Source organism: Salvelinus namaycush, chromosome 3 (assembly GCF_016432855.1).
Source record: "Salvelinus namaycush isolate Seneca chromosome 3, SaNama_1.0, whole genome shotgun sequence".
Classification (NCBI taxonomy): domain Eukaryota; kingdom Metazoa; phylum Chordata; class Actinopteri; order Salmoniformes; family Salmonidae; genus Salvelinus; species Salvelinus namaycush.
Window position 1 is genome coordinate 57,787,703 of NC_052309.1, and position 15,514 is coordinate 57,803,216.

The 15,514-nt window shown below is 45.1% G+C and overlaps 1 protein-coding gene and 1 pseudogene across 1 annotated transcript; one reads left to right on the forward strand and one right to left on the reverse strand.

Annotated features, from left to right (window-relative positions):
* Positions 1–194: 194 nt before the first annotated feature.
* Positions 195–5,698, forward strand: si:ch211-195b15.7 (synembryn-A). The gene is made up of 13 exons (XM_038988544.1): positions 195–284; positions 492–539; positions 1,897–2,104; positions 2,534–2,639; positions 2,781–2,916; positions 3,073–3,261; positions 3,526–3,620; positions 3,866–4,016; positions 4,227–4,322; positions 4,563–4,707; positions 4,958–5,090; positions 5,309–5,443; positions 5,569–5,698. Exons 1-13 carry the CDS (start codon positions 195–197, stop codon positions 5,696–5,698), a joined length of 1,662 nt encoding a protein of 553 aa, XP_038844472.1.
* A 4,660-nt stretch (positions 5,699–10,358) lies between these two features.
* Positions 10,359–15,514, reverse strand: part of LOC120044431 — a 28,302-nt pseudogene continuing 23,146 nt past the window's right edge.

The window sequence follows — 15,514 nt, forward strand, 5'->3', positions numbered from 1 at the left end:
TTGTGGGGTGTAGATGTAGTTAGAATGTGTGCTGCTATTGCATGACTGAAGGTGTTATTATTGAATATTGTACGTTAGGATGAAAAGTAATGCTTGCATTGTAATTGTGTGTGTGTGTGTGTGTGTGTGTGTGTGTGTGTGTGTGTGTGTGTGTGTGTGTGTGTGTGTGTGTGTGTGTGTGTGTGTGTGAAAGCATGGATATGGACTTGGAGAGGATCATTCAGTGCATCAAACAAGGAGACCAGGACAGTGTCCAGATACACCTGGACCACTACAACACTCAGGTACTACACTGCCTATGTTACTATGACTACCACACTACTGTAACCAACTGTCTGTAACCATGACTACCACACCATGTGGCTGTCTGTTTCCATGACTACAATTCTCCATGACTGCACCATGTATCCTTGACTGTTTTCTAATACCCTCTCCTTCTCTTTCTCTTTCCAATTCTCTTTCTCCCTCCCTCCCACATATCTTCCCCACAGTATGCTGAATGCTTCTTCTTCAATATTGAGGAGAGGGAAAGAAGAAAGGTGAGGACGAGGAAAAGACTTGAACTATTCTTTATTTCTGTCATTCCTTTGCATCGTTTCTCCATTGCCTCTCTTTCATTCTTCCATCATCCCTTAATTTCTATTTCTTTCGCCCTCTGTCCTTTCTCATCTCTCTCTCTGTCTATTCCCCTGGCCTGTCCCTGCCCTCTCAGTGTCAGGCCACCAGAGGCTCAGATTAACCATGTAATTAGACAAAATCCTGCTCATCCCCCGCCACTCATCTTTATCTCTCTTTCGCTCATACTCCATCCCTGTCCTTCTCCTCCCCTCCCTGTCTCGCTGTCCTGTCTATCTCCTGTCCTCTTTCTTTCCTTCTTTATTTCTCTCTCTTTCTCACATCCAACTGGGCACAGACGTCATTTCAATATCTAGTTTTGATTTACATTTGGTTGTGTTGTCAAATAACGTGAATTGAATGTGACATCAACAAAAAAGATCACAATGTCATTGAGTTGGGTAACAGAAAATACAAAATTCCCTTATGTTGATGACTTCTTGAAAATCCAATCAGTTTTCCATGTTGATTCAACGTTATCACATTGAATATTTTTTTTTAAATGAAATAGGAACAATGTAGATTCAACCAGTTTTTGTCCAGTGGGATGGTTCTTTGCCACCTCCCTCCCCTACAGTAGTCTTCTCCCTATCATCCCTTCCTTTCCCTCTCTTCTGTCATCCCCCTCAGCTCCTCTCTTCTCTCTCTGTCGTATCTCTTCATAATGTTAATGATGTCATTATTCATCATTTCTATGTCTTCTTTCTTCCACCTATAATGGCTCTACTATAATGGCTGTGCAAATGACTGCAGCAAAAAGAGCTGGATGAGGTAAAAAGACAAACTCATTACACCATCAGAAAGAGAGAGAGATAGGAATACTGGGGAGAGAGAGAGACAGAGAGAAAAGAATAGAGAGAAAAGGGAAGAGAGAGGGAGGGGGAAGCTGAGCTGACAGGTCCTTACTCTACATTACACTAATCTCCATTCAGCGCAGTGTTTCATTAGTGGGTGTATGCGTGTGTGTGTAAGTGCGTGCCTATGTGTGTGTGTGTGTGTGTGTGGCCTACGTAAGTGTGTGTGTGTATGTGTGTGTACTCCAAAGCTAATTGTGTGTAATGACTCAACCTACTCCCCCCATTAACCTTCACCAGTTCAGGAAGAACAAAATGAGGGACTTTGTTCCTGACTCGGACTCTGATTTCAACTCAGACTCAGATGACGCTGAGGACCCGGATCTCCTTCTCAGACGGGTGAGTCAGGGTGTGTGTGTGCATGTATTTCTCTATTTCTACCTATTGCTCTTTTCAGTTAAACTGAATTCTCCTCTCCTCTCCCCAGAGGCTGGCTGCAGCCCTGGTGTGGTTTATCCGTACCCAGCTCCAGCCGGGGGTTCTGAGAGTGACCCTGCATACGCTACGTATCCTGTCCCGTGACCGACAGGCTCTGGCGCCCCTGGTGACCGACACCGCCCTCCTCACCCTAGCCCACTTGGGTGGCATAACCTCCCTGCCCATCCCCGAAGGCCAGGAGGAAGACGAAGAGGAAGGTCATGATGCCGAGAGAGAAGATTACGGCTATGTCCTCGGTGACGTCAGTTCGGATGCCTGTAAACAGAGCGACACAGAGGCCAGTGAGTGCAGTAGGGGCGCTAATGCTAATGCTAGCTCGTTAGTGGTTAGCAATGTGGATGCTAACGTTGTCGGTGCTAGCCCGACCCAGCACTCCTTGGCCCAGGCTTCCACTCAGACCTGTCCAGTCCTGGTTACGGCCAACAACAGCCAAGGTGGAGCAACGACATCGCCATCAGTGACCAGGGACCCCTGCTGCATCCTCAGTACGGAAACCTGCCATGGCAACCTGCGCTCTGTCTCCACGGAAACCTGCACTGCCGAGCACCACTGCTCTCCGGGTCATGGAGCTCTGGTGCGCGGAAAGAAGGATGCCCGGGAAGAGATGGATGAAGAGGAGGACAAAGAAGATAAAGAGGAAGATGACCAGGTGGGGAGGAGGGAGGCCCTGAAAGCCCTTTGTAATATAATCTACAACAGTCAGAGGGCGCAAGAGAGGGTCAGCGCTCTGAGGTGAGGGAGAGCAACTGTTGGAGTACAGCAAAAACGATTTCTAGTATGGCATCACTTCCCTCATCTCTCTCTCTCTCTCTCTCTCTCTCTCTCTCTCTCTCTCTCTCTCTCTCTCTCTCTCTCTCTCTCTCTCTCTCTCAGACTGCTCTCTGGTCTATCAGACAAGCTGAAGCAGGGGATCAGTGCCAAAGCTCTTCCCAGTGGTCAGTTTTATGAACTACGGCTGCTCTTCCTGCTGACGGCTCTGAGGCCAGAGCTCAGGGTGCAACTCCAGCAGGTAACAGCCTAGAGGAGGATGGAGTTGTGGTTTCCCTGCTAATGGTTAGGCGTATGATTTGGGATGGGTAGGCCTACTGTATGCCCCTCTCTCCTGCCATCTCTCCATCTCTCTTTCTTTTCTCTCTCTCCATATCCCCCTGTCTCTCTTTGTCAGGAGCGAGGGGTGTCCATGCTGACTGCAGCTCTGGAGCAGTGTCTGTCTGCGCGGTGGGGGGAAGAGTACGAGGTGCTGAGCGACCACAGTGCGCCCCCTGTCTCTAAGGAGGTGTCACAGCGAGCTGTGGAGATCCTCAAGACCCTGTTCAACATCACATACAGCTTCCACAGACAGGAGCCAGACGAGGTGGGTGGAGGAGAGTCCCATAGAATTCAAATGTGGCTTTGTCCCAAATAGCATGATCTATTCCAATATCTGTACCTTGTCTGTCTTCTATGGGGCATCCTTGGCTTTTAGTTTGTGAGTAGGTAAGAGTAGGTAGCTAGGAGCTATCTCAAAATACTAATCCAGTATTTTTTAAGCTAAGACTGGGGGTTAGTTTAAACTGATCCTAGAACTGTGGTCAGGAGGCCTTTTTAAAGTCTCTTCTTTTCTTTGTGTGCCTCTCAGGAGGATGCAGCTCTCTATCGCCGCCTGGCTGCAGTGCTACGTCACTGCCTGCTGCTGACCTGTGACGGAGAAGAACTCACTGAGGAGTTACAGGGGTATGTACGAGGGCTTCTGCTGTCCCCTCTTCTGTTGTATATCCATGCATTTGTATTTGCATCTTTCTTTTGAAAGTAATGGTGGCCATTCTAGGTGTTGTCTAAATGTTTCCTTTTTCATGGCGAAGTAGGAAGATATGTTCTGAATCATTTCGAAATGGGTGCCATTTCAGGTTTGCCCCATGTCTCCTTACCTCTGATCCCTGACCCTTAACCCTTGACGTTTAACCTATAACCCTCCTTAGGCACACAGTGAATGTGCTCTCTGCCCTACCCCTACAATGTCTGGACGTGCTGCTGTCTGTGCGTCTGACGGAGGGTTCACAGGAGTGGGAGGGGGTCAACATGGACACTGTCCACACCCTACTCACCTTCATGGAGAGACGCCTGGACAGGGTGAGGCAGAGGAAGAGGGAGGAAGGGACTGAGAGAGAGAGGAAAGTGGGGAGGAAAGGAGGGAGGAACCTATCTCATATGAGGATGCTGTTTGCTTCCCCATGGTGTACAGTGGAGGGTTGCATCTCAATAGAGCATAGCTATGGAAGCATACCGGGTGTGTATAAAGGGTCATAAGCTGACAAAATCACCTATGAATTTGTTATGAAGGGTCAGAAGTTGAAGGAGAAGCTGACTCCAGTCCTGAATCTGTTGACTGAGAGCTGCCGCGCGCACCGTGAGACACGCCACTACCTCAGACAACAGGTACTGCTCTCAACTGTTGGGCTGAAACTCAAACTGAATATTGTGGCTTTAATACAGTATGATAATGTTAGTCTGATGTTCGGTTTACATTGTTGTGTTGGAGAAGCCTGCTTCGACTTGTGATATTGGGGCCTCTGTCTGCCCCCTCCCTACATGGGTTCTGGATAGCAGCTAACTGGTTGTGCAGGTTTTTGCTCCCACCCAGCACTAACACCTGCCTCTGCCTGTCCACCGCTACAGATCCTCCCCCCTCTGAGGGACGTGGCCCTAAGGCCGGAGCAGGGGGCCACAGTGAGGGGACGTCTGGTGCGCTTGATGACCCACATGGACACGGACATCAAGCACTGTGCTGCCGAGCTCCTCTTTGTGCTCTGCAAAGAGAACGGTGCCCACATCATATCACACACCTGTCACACTTACTATCTCCTAATTTCAAAGTAACTCTTAGTGAGAAGAACCCACTCGTATCACAGCATACTTATTAACCCCTCATAGCACATGTAGTAACTCATATAACTCCCCCCCCCCCCCCCCCCCCCCCCCGCTTCATCTCTGTTTCAGTTAGTGACTATCCAAGTGTGTGAAATAGATGGATGTTGCCATCTTATGTTTCTCTCTCTCTGTCTGTCTCTCAGTGAGTCGTTTTGTGAAGTACACAGGCTATGGTAACGCAGCAGGTTTGCTGGCAGCGAGGGGCTTGCTGAGTGGAGGTCAGGTGACCCACGCCCAGTACTCTAGCGACTCAGACTCTGACACAGAGGAATACAGGTGTGTAAAACAACCATTGATAATGTCACAAACACAACACTTTGTAATACTGTATAGGGACACAATGCATCTTTAGGCTTGTGTTACATTACTCTGACTGATAGATTCGACTTGGAACTATCAAAACGGCATAAATCGGAGCATGCAACAGAAGCAATTTTCAATTGTTAGGAGTGGACAGTATTTACAAGGGAGGTGTTTGTAACTGTGTTCCACAGGGAAGCTAAGAGGCGCATCAACCCAGTGACGGGGAGGGTGGAGGAGGAGCAGCCAGACCCCATGGAGGGAATGACGGAGCAGGAGAAAGAGCAGGAGGCACTAAGACTCATCAGCCTGTTCAATAGGCTCTCACGGTGTGTGTGTATTTGTGTGTGTGTGTGTCTGTGAGTACATATCTGTTTCAGCTAGTGACTAGCCAAGTGTGTGAAATAGATGGATGTTGCCAATTTCTCTCTTTCTCCCTCTGTCTCTCTCTCAGGGACAAGATCATCCAACCAGTGGGAGTGATGACAGGGGGGGGACTGGAGCCCCTGTGTGGTCAGATGAGGGGGAGCACTGTGGAAGAGGTGGAATCAGAGGGAGAGAGTGAGGAAGAGAGGGAAAAGTAGGGAGGTTAGAAAATAAAAGTGAGAGATAGGAGGGTGATTACAAGAATTTACAGCATATAGGATGGTGAAGAGACAGAAAGAGTAAGAGAGATAGAGGTTGGTTTGTATTTATATAGCACAGTCGTGGAAAAAGTACCCAATTGTCATACTTGAGTAAAAGTGAAGATACCTTAATAGAAAATGACTGAAGTGAAAGTCACCCAGTAAAAAGTATCTGGTTTATCAAGTATCAAAAGTAAAAGACAATGCTAAAAAATACACTTAAGTATCAAAATTAAAAGTAAATGCTCTAAATCCTTTCAAATTCCTTATATTAAGCAAACCAGACTGAACAATTGATTTGATTTTTATTTATTTATGGATAGCCAGGGGCACACTCCAACAGTCAGACATAATTCACAAACGAAGCATTTGTGTTTAATGAGTCCACCAGATCAGAAGCTGTAGGGATGACCACCGGTTTTCTTGATAAGTGCTTGAATTTAATAAGCATTCGAAATGTAACAAGTACTTTTGGGTGTCAGGGAAAATGTATGGGAGTCAAAAACAACATATTTTATTTAGGAATGTGTTGGAGTAAAAGTAAAAGTTGTAAAAAATATAAATAATAAAGTACCGATACCCCCCAAAAATACTTAAGTAGTACTTCAAAGTATTTTTTGCTTAGTTACTTTACGCCACTGATATAGAGCCTTTCCTCCATTTACCTGAAAGCACTTTACTTCGGAGCATGTGTCTGTACCCCACCTCATCTGTCACTATGTGTAGCACTAGTCTGAAAGTACTGTATACGGTAGCATCACGCACCAAAACACCACTCTTAGAATCACTGTTTAGCCAGGTACATTCATTGAGAAGAAAATTTTAAAAACACTAGAAAAAAGACAAGAAGCAGAGAATAGAGTCCTCAGATTCCTTGGCAATCGTAGTGTTGTTTAGCTTCCATATCCTTTATTTTTCCACTCTGGTTCCTCTCCTGGAGATATGTTATGTTCAAGGGTGCAATGCCATTTGCTTGTAACAGGGGATATATCTGGTTGAGTGTGTGGTATGTTTGTGTTCCTGTACCTGTACTTGAACACTCCACCCAACCAAGGAGACAATCCACTCTGAGGACATTATCCCAATGTGGAACAGATATCCCAATTGGACTGGAGAGGGAATAACAGGTCCATGATGATTGTAATCAATGATGTGGGAGCAGTTATTGTGCAGGTGTCTGTCCCTGTCATGTGATGGGAAAGGGGTATCACTACTTTTGAGTAACATGCTTTTTCCTGTTCCGACATGTTGTCATTCATTCCACTGCGTATATACTTCCTTTCCCCTCCAACATTTGCTGTAGTGTAAAATGCATATGGTTTCTCATGTTGAAATATAAATAAACCATTCCTGCTGTACTGCACTGTCACCGTGTCTGCCTTGGATAGGAAAAATAATCAATAGGGGTAAAATCCTCTGAAACTCTTCTGGGGCTGTCAGAGAGAATATGTTTTGTCAGCATTTTCACACCGAATAAAATATTAACTTGATTGGATCAGAAACTTCACAGGCACAGACTTTAAACTGACGTAACCGGGAACATTGCCGTAACATTAGCTAAGATTCCCATTAAGCTCTAGTTAAGATTTTATCTAACATTAGGATGATAACATCCCAAAAGCATTCAAATAATGTTTTTGATAGCAAATGATTTGTCTTCCTTTAAACGTTTTAAATTAAATATCATTGGAATGTCCTCATTCACTAAAATGTTGTGCGCAGCAATCTGTAATAACCACCACCAAACATTCCCATTAGGTTTCCAGTTCATGTAATAACACAATGTACCAGTTATATTTTTAGAACATACTGCCGCAACTAAATGTGAAAGTGAACGTTCATGCGACATCAGGCGAATGTTGTATACAAACATTGTTACATCCGTTGTCGGAATGAGACCAAAGCGCAGCGTGTAAAGTGTACATCTTCTTTATTTAAAATGAACACCAAAAACAACAAAAGATCAACGAACGTAAAGTTTTGCAGGGCTAAACAGCTACTATGCAAAAACAACATCCCACAAACTAGGGTGGAAAAACAGGCTGTCTAAGTATGATTCCCAATCAGAGATAAAGACAGACAGCTGCCTCTGATTGGGAACCATACCCGGCCAACAAAGAAATAGAAAACTAGAATGCCCACCAAAATCACACCCTGACCTAACCAAATAGAGAAATAAAAAAACTCTCTAAGGTCATGGCGTGACAAACATTGTATAATCATCCGCACAACTGGACAGTTTCTGATATGAGAACATTTGCCTCAACCTAACGAATGTTCTGGGAATTTACAAATAACCAATTTTGGTTTGCTGGGGAGTCACTCATACACAGCATCTCCTTTTACTGATTTTTTTCTTTCTGTCTTTATATTCCTTTCTCTTGGGTCAGTCTGTACCTCTGAACTCCTACCCAATTTGTTATATCCCCTCCTCCCCAATCTGAGCTGTTTCATTCCTCTGTATTTTTTCATACAATTTCAGGTCAACATACACTACATGACCAAAAGTATGTGGACACGTCAAACATCTCGTCAAACATTTCATGCCAAAATCATGGGCATTAATATGGAGTTGGTCCCCCCTTTACCGCTATAACAGCCTCCACTCTTCTGGGAAGGCTTTCCACTAGATGTTGGAACATTGCTGCAGGGACTTGCTTCAACTCAGCCACAAGAGCATTAGTGAGGTCGGGCACTGATGTTGGGCGATTAGGCCCGCAGTCGGCGTTCCAGTTCATCTCAAAGGTGTTCGATGGGGTTGAGGTCAGGGCTCTGTGCAGGTCAGTCAAGTTCTTCCACACCGATCTCAACAAACCATTTCTGTATGGTTTGGAGCTCTGTAGTGAGTTGTTGCAACCGAGGACAGACAATTTTTTACGCGCTACGCGCTTCAGCACTTGGCGGTCCTGTTCTGTGAGCTTATGTGACCTACCACTTTGTGGCTGAGTCGTTGTTGTCCTAGACATTTCCGCTTCACGATAACAGTACTTACAGTTTACTGTGGCACCTCTAGCAGGGCATAAATTTGACAAACTGACTTGTTGGAAAGGTGGCATCCTATGACGGTGCCACGTTGAAAGTCACTGAGCTTTTAGTAAGGCCATTCTACTGCCAATGTTTGTCTATGGAGATTGCTGTGTGCTTGATTTTATACACCTGTTAGCAACAGGTGTGGCTGAAATAGACGAAGCCACTAATTTGAAGGGGTGTCAACATACTTTTGTATATATAGTATACTTTACTAACAATAGTACATGTTGTCCAGGGTTGGGAAAATCCTATTTCCAGCCAAATCAAAAGGACACTCAATTCCAATTCCAAAATGTCCCTCATTGAAATTGCAATTTCAGTGTACAATTTTAATTGACTGGAATTGAAATGGATTTGACCCCAACCCCGATATGTGGTCAACCACACCCTTACTATAATGCATTCTCTTATAAAGTTTTAGGAGGAAAAACAAAATTACAGCTAAAGTTGTTTTCTCTGTCATTTTCAAATTTTTATTTGCTTTTGTCAAATACAGGAATAGCATGTACAGAAGAGGAACTGGGCTTTAGAGACTGAAGTAACTGTACAATATTTACAGATAAGAGAGCTTGAACAAATAGGTAAACCTCCAAAATAATAATTATCATAAACAACAGATCAAATAAAAACAGTCAACACAGATTTTATACGCTTTTTAACAGTTACACCTCCCTAAAACCACAGCGCTTTCTTTTAGAAAGCGAACAGATATTTATTTTAATTTATTAACTTCAGGTGTAAACTCTGCTCTCATTGTCTTTTGAAGAACAAACATAAAGAACACAGTTTGCTTAGGTTTTAAATACATTTTTCCCCCTCACAATTTATTTAGGCAGACAGAAAAAAGGGAACATCACACACTCCTCTAACCTCCCTTCCCCTCAGTTTTTCTCCCCTCCACTTGTTTTTACCTTCAGCAGTAAAAGGGGGACTGAGCAAAGGATTTCAGGTAGGCCATTTCATGTATACCCTAACAAAACATTATTATTTAAAATAACAACAGCAAACAATCCCAGCTAGGGAGGGTAATTTCCTTGTATAAATAATACAAATCATAATTATTAATACATATACGTATATATATATAGTGTTTGTATGTTGGTGTGTGTGTGCCCGTGCATGTTTGGATGTAGATCGCAATCTTTTCTGTAGTGCTGACTGATTCACCGTGGTCCCCTGCTTTCCCTGTTCAGGTCAAGTGGCAGACGTCGTACCCTTTTACACATTCACTATTTTCAATCCGCCTCCTCCGCTCTCCTCCGTCTTTCTCTTTTCTTTAGTCAAGAGATACTTTGTGAGAGAAAAACTAAACAAAAGCGCTAAAAACAGTTCATTGTAGCATCCATTTTAAGTTAAAACTCAACTGTACTCACAGACCAAACATTGACTGTTCGATCTTTCTCGCTGGGCAAGAACTAGAGTGGTAGGGTCTGAACCCCCCCCCTCTCCATCTTGGTACAGTCCAGTGTTCTCCACTCCAAGTCCCTTGCTATGTCTCCCAAATACTGTATACCTCCTCCCTCCCTCCCCACCCCACCCCTCCCCTCCCTTCTTCAACCCACATTCTGCTTTCCAAATGGCACCCTATTCTCCATATAGGCCCAATGGCTCAGGCCAATTGTAGTGCACTATTTCAGACTGTGCCCCCTCCTCCCTCATCAGGCTTTGGTGCTGAGGGTCAGCAGGTCGATGAAGGAGTTGAAAAGGGTCTCCAGCCAGCCCTGGTTGGCCATACACTGCTGCACCACCTCCTCCTGACCAGGGTCCTCCGCTGCCTGCTCTATACTGTCCGTCTGGGGGGAATAGAGAAAGAGAATAGATTATTTTTCTATTGAAATTCACTTGCTTATTTACAGTATATATACAAAAGTATGTGGATCTTCAAATTAGTGGATTCGGCTATTTCAGCCACACCCGTTGCTGACAGGTGTATAAAATCGAGCACACAGCCAGGCAATCTCCATAGACAAACATTGGCAGTAGAATGGCCTTACTAAAGAGCTCAGTGACTTTCAACGTGGCACCGTCATAGGATGCCACCTTTCCAACAAGTCAGTTTGTCAAATTTCTGCCCTGCTAGAGCTGCCCCGGTCAACTCTAAGTGCTGTTATTGTGAAGTGGAAACGTCTAGGACACCAAGTGGTAGGTCACACAAGCTCACAGAACGGGACCACCGAGTGCTGAAGCGTGTAGTGCGTAAAAATCATTCCGTCCTCGGTTCCAAACTGCCTCTGGAACCAACGTCAGCACAAGAACTCTTCGTCGGGAGCTTCAAGATCACCATGCGCAATGCCAAGCATCGGCTGGAGTGGTGTAAAGCTCGTCGCCTTTGTACTCCGGAGCAGTGGAAACGCGTTCTCTGGAGTGATGAATCACGTTTCACCATTTGGCAGTCCGACTGACAAATCTGGGTTTGGCGGATGCCAACAGAACGCTACCTGCCCCAATGCATAGGGTCAACTGTAAAGTTTGGTGGAGGAGTAATAATGGTCTGGGGCTGTTTTTCATGGTTCGGGCTCGAACCCTTAATTCCAGTGAAGGGAAATCTTAATGCTACAGCACATAATGACATGCTAGATGATTCTGTGCTTCCAACTTTGTGGCAACAGTTTGGGGAAGGCCCTTTCCTGTTTCAGCATGACAATGCTACCATGCACAAAACGAGGTCCATAGAGAAATGGTTTGTCGAGATGGGTGTGGAAGAACTTGACTGGCCTGCAGAGCCCTGACTTCAACCCCATCGAACACCTTTGGGATGAATTGGAACGCCGACTGCAAGCCAGGCCTAATCGCCAAACATCAGTGCCCGACCTCACTAATGCTCTTGAAAGGAAGCAAGTCCCCACAGTTATGTTCAAACATCTAGTGGAAAGCCTTCCCAGAAGAGTGGAGGCTGTTATAGCAGCAAAGGGGGGACCCACTCCATATTAATGCCCATGATTTTGGAATGAGATGTTAGACGAGCAGGTGTCCACATACTTTTGGTAATGCAGTGTATTTTACCATACTGCAAAACCTTTATTCTCAATTATATTTCTCTAAAGCTGTAAATAGATGTATTCAGTCTTCAAGGCCAGAGTATAGACATGTTGCATATACATCTAACATTAATTGATGTTATGCAAGTCAAATATCCACTCTAGGATGGATAATAAAGTTATTATGTTTATACAAGCACAACACAGCCACTGTGACAGTCAACCTCCCACAACAAAAGGACTAAATACACAGTGCTCCATTTGAATTATTCTGACCACAATGGAAACAGCGAGAGAGAGGGGGGGGAGAGAGAGAAACAGAAAGAAAGTAGAGAAGAACAACAATGCCGTAGAGGAAAGAGGGGTGTTGGAAGTGTCAGTGTTGTGAAAAGCAATTGTGTTGCTGAGTCTTACCTCCTTCTTGCAGTTCAGGAAGGTGTGATACTTGTAGTGATGTAGGGAATGATAAAGGCTATAGACACGACACGTCTCTGTGGACAGCTTGAGGTCCTGAGAGTCACAGAGAGACGGGGAAAAAAGGGATGGAGGGAAAGGAGAGAGGAAATCACTTATTAGGGAATCTCCCCGGTTCTCTTTGACTAAAGATGAACAGGGAAAAGGCCTAGTCTACTATGTATTCACAACTTCACATACTTTCAGAGGACAAGTAAAAATACAAATGCACTTGAACAACGCTTAAAGAAACATAGCCTTGTCGAGAACCAGGTTTCCCTGATCGGGAAGCCTGGTGAAGTCTATGGCCGAAAGGGGCTAAATACAGGTGACGACCCGGTGTAAATCAGTGGCGCCTTGCAACACGTCAAATCGATCGAATGCATTGCTTGGGCGGAGCTTAACGCGCAGCACCAATCAGACACATCAAATCAATCAAATGCTTTGCTTGGGCGGGGCTTAACACGCAGCACCAATCAGACACATCAAATCAATCAAATGCTTTGCTTGGGCGGGGCTTAACACACAGCACTCCTTCAACGGGCACGTGGGGGGAGGGTTCTTGAAATGTAAAATCCATAAAAATGTAGCCTCCGGAAGCCAGTGGACCATTCAAACCGTTTCCAAAGGACGTGACAACAACGTTTTTGGCGGGATGGCTAGACGAAACGAGACAACTCAAGTGTAAATAAGGACGGTGTCATGGTTTAGCTTTGTTTGCACATGGGCAAACACCACCCGGATCGAGTTAAACCCACCGAGATACAAGTTTATGTACAAAGCAAAGTGACAAACAGGTCCAGACTTTATTACTCCAGTTCTTGTGAGACAGAATGGTCTCTTCTACTCTACTCAACACAATTTCCGAGGCCAGGGTTAGCCACAGTGCAGCTGATTGGATACATTGGTGTCAGCGGTGGGGAAAGTAAAGTCAAGGAGTTCATGACTGGATGTGGTTCACTCACCTGCTGTTTGGGCGTGGTGCTCTTCTTGACGCGGTTGAGGGTTTTACGGTTGTAGCACTCGCCGCCGAGGTGCACTTTGACCGCTCCAGAGTCCAGGGGGTCCGTCGTCATTTTGGGGAACATATGCAGAGTCTCCTAAAGAAGAAAAATGATAAAGATGCAGGGGAGCGAGAAGTAGTAATTTCAACTGTTTTAAAGTTTCCACTTGTCAATATGATAGTGAGAATGTTGGATGGAGATTGGAATTGTACCATATCTCCTTCCAAACACATCAGGTACTTTTCATAATCAGGTTTCAGCATTTTCACAACTAAACAGACAGACGTACCTGGTGTTGGCCACTCATGTTGACTCTCCTTAACAGTCTCCTCTTTTGTTCGTTGAGGAGGCTGTCAATCTTCCTCATGGGCGGGAGGTACAACTCGTCTGGGGGCCAGAGTGGGAGGGACATAGAGTCCGTATGACTCATCTCATGACAGCGTTCTTCCTCAATCCTATTCTCACTCCTTTACTTTTGATCAATACTCTCTTTCTCTCACTCCCAGGGCTGGGGTCAATTCCCTTGGAATTCAGTCAATTCACGAAGTAAACTGAAATTCTAATTCCAAATTATCATATAGAAGCACTGCGATTCATTTAGTTTTTATTTAACTTCTTGAAATGGCTGAATTGACCCCAAACCTGACCAAATCATCACCCACTCATCTGCTCACACCACGACCCCATCCCTCTCACCGTCTGTGTCCTCCAGGGCTTGAATCATGTCGGGGTCAAGTGCTGTACTGACCAGCATCTCTATGTAACTCCTGAACATCTCCCTCATGGCTCGACTGTTCATCCCCCCTCTCACTGGGGCTACAGGGGAGAGACACAGAGAGAGAGATATAGAGAGAGAGAGAGAGAGAGAGAGAGAGAGAGAGAGAGAGAGACAGAGAAAGAGAATATGTCACTGAGTGGGTTTCAACCTAGAACCAAGGCATTACATATAAATATACATACCAAAATTGTATTAACACACAGTTACACACACACACACACATTCCCTCACCTTGGTCCTCACTGGGCCCATCGGGGGAGGAGTCTGAGTCAGAGGGTACTTCCTTCAGCCACTTCTTCCTCTTCTTGGGTGGAGGCTCCGCCTTCACTGGCCTCGCCCTCGACGTGGGCTCTGTCTTCTTCTCTCCTCCTCCTCTCTTCTCCTCCCTCAGTCTCTTTCGATCCTCTTCACTGCTCCTTCTCTCCACCTTCTCCTGAGGTGGTGGACGCCTCTTCTCTTTTTCTTCTCTCTCCTTCTCCTTCTCTCCCTCCCTCTCTCGCTGTTTCTCTTTTTCCCTCTCCCTCTCTCGCTCCTTTTCTTTTTCCCTCCTCTCTCGCTCCTTCTGCTCCCTCTCCTTCTCTTTCTGCTCTTTCGCTTTCTCCCTCTCTTTCTGCTCTCTCACTTTGTCCTTTTGCTCTCTCTCTTTCTGCTCTCTTGCTTTGTCCTTTTGTTCTCTTTCTTTCTGCTCTCTTGCTTTGTCCTTTTGCTCTCTCTCTTTCTGCTCTCTCGCTTTCTCTTTTTGCTCCCTCACTTTTTCCTTTTGTTCCCTCTCTTTCTCTTTTTTCTCCTTTTCCTTTTGCTCTCTCTCTTTCTGTTCCTTCTCTTTTTCCTTTTGCTTCCTCTCTTTCTGCTCCTTCTCTTTTTCCTTTTGCTTCCTCTCTTTCTGCTCCTTCTCTTTTTCCTTTTGCTTCCTCTCTTTCTGCTCCTTCTCTTTTTCTTTTTGTTCCTTCTCTTTTTGCTCCTTCTCTTTCTGCTCCTTCTCTTTCTGCTCCTTCTCTTTCTCCTTCCGCTCCCTCTCATCTCGCTCCAATCGGGGTGGAGTTTGACTGATGGCAGGGGGAGGTGGCTTGGGGAGTGATTGACGCCTGTCAAGGTACAATTTCTTTTTGTAATTTTGCAGGATATTGCTTACAGTTAATATTTTCAGATCTACACAAGTGCTTGGGGGTAGGGGCTACAGTTCTACATGGGTTTGGGCACGTATGAATCAAGACCCAGAGGAGTACGGAAAACATGCAGCACAAACCTACCTCAACATGAGTCCAGGTCTGTGCCAGGGTTTACGTGAGCACACACGGACATAATCCTTTTTATTGAAATTCTCCAGGAACTTGACATAGAGACGTTGGTACCGCATCTTGGCATCGCCAAAGTAGCCCAGATACTGTGAGAGAGAGAAAGGGAGAGAAATATTTCTAGAGATATAATAATTTGAGTCATTATAAACAAACAATGTGTAGCTTCAAAATATGTGTACAACTATCATGACGATCTCATGCTGGATTGTAAATCCTTGCATCCATTGCTGGAT

Excerpts from the sequence above, each read along its gene's own strand:
- si:ch211-195b15.7 (XM_038988544.1), top strand. The coding sequence starts at position 195 with ATGGATATGGACTTGGAGAGGATCATTCAGTGCATCAAACAAGGAGAC. Across the intron at positions 3,262-3,525 it reads ACAGACAGGAGCCAGACGAG|GAGGATGCAGCTCTCTATCG; the intron begins GTGGGTGGAGGA and ends TGTGCCTCTCAG. Across the intron at positions 4,708-4,957 it reads TGTGCTCTGCAAAGAGAACG|TGAGTCGTTTTGTGAAGTAC; the intron begins GTGCCCACATCA and ends TCTGTCTCTCAG.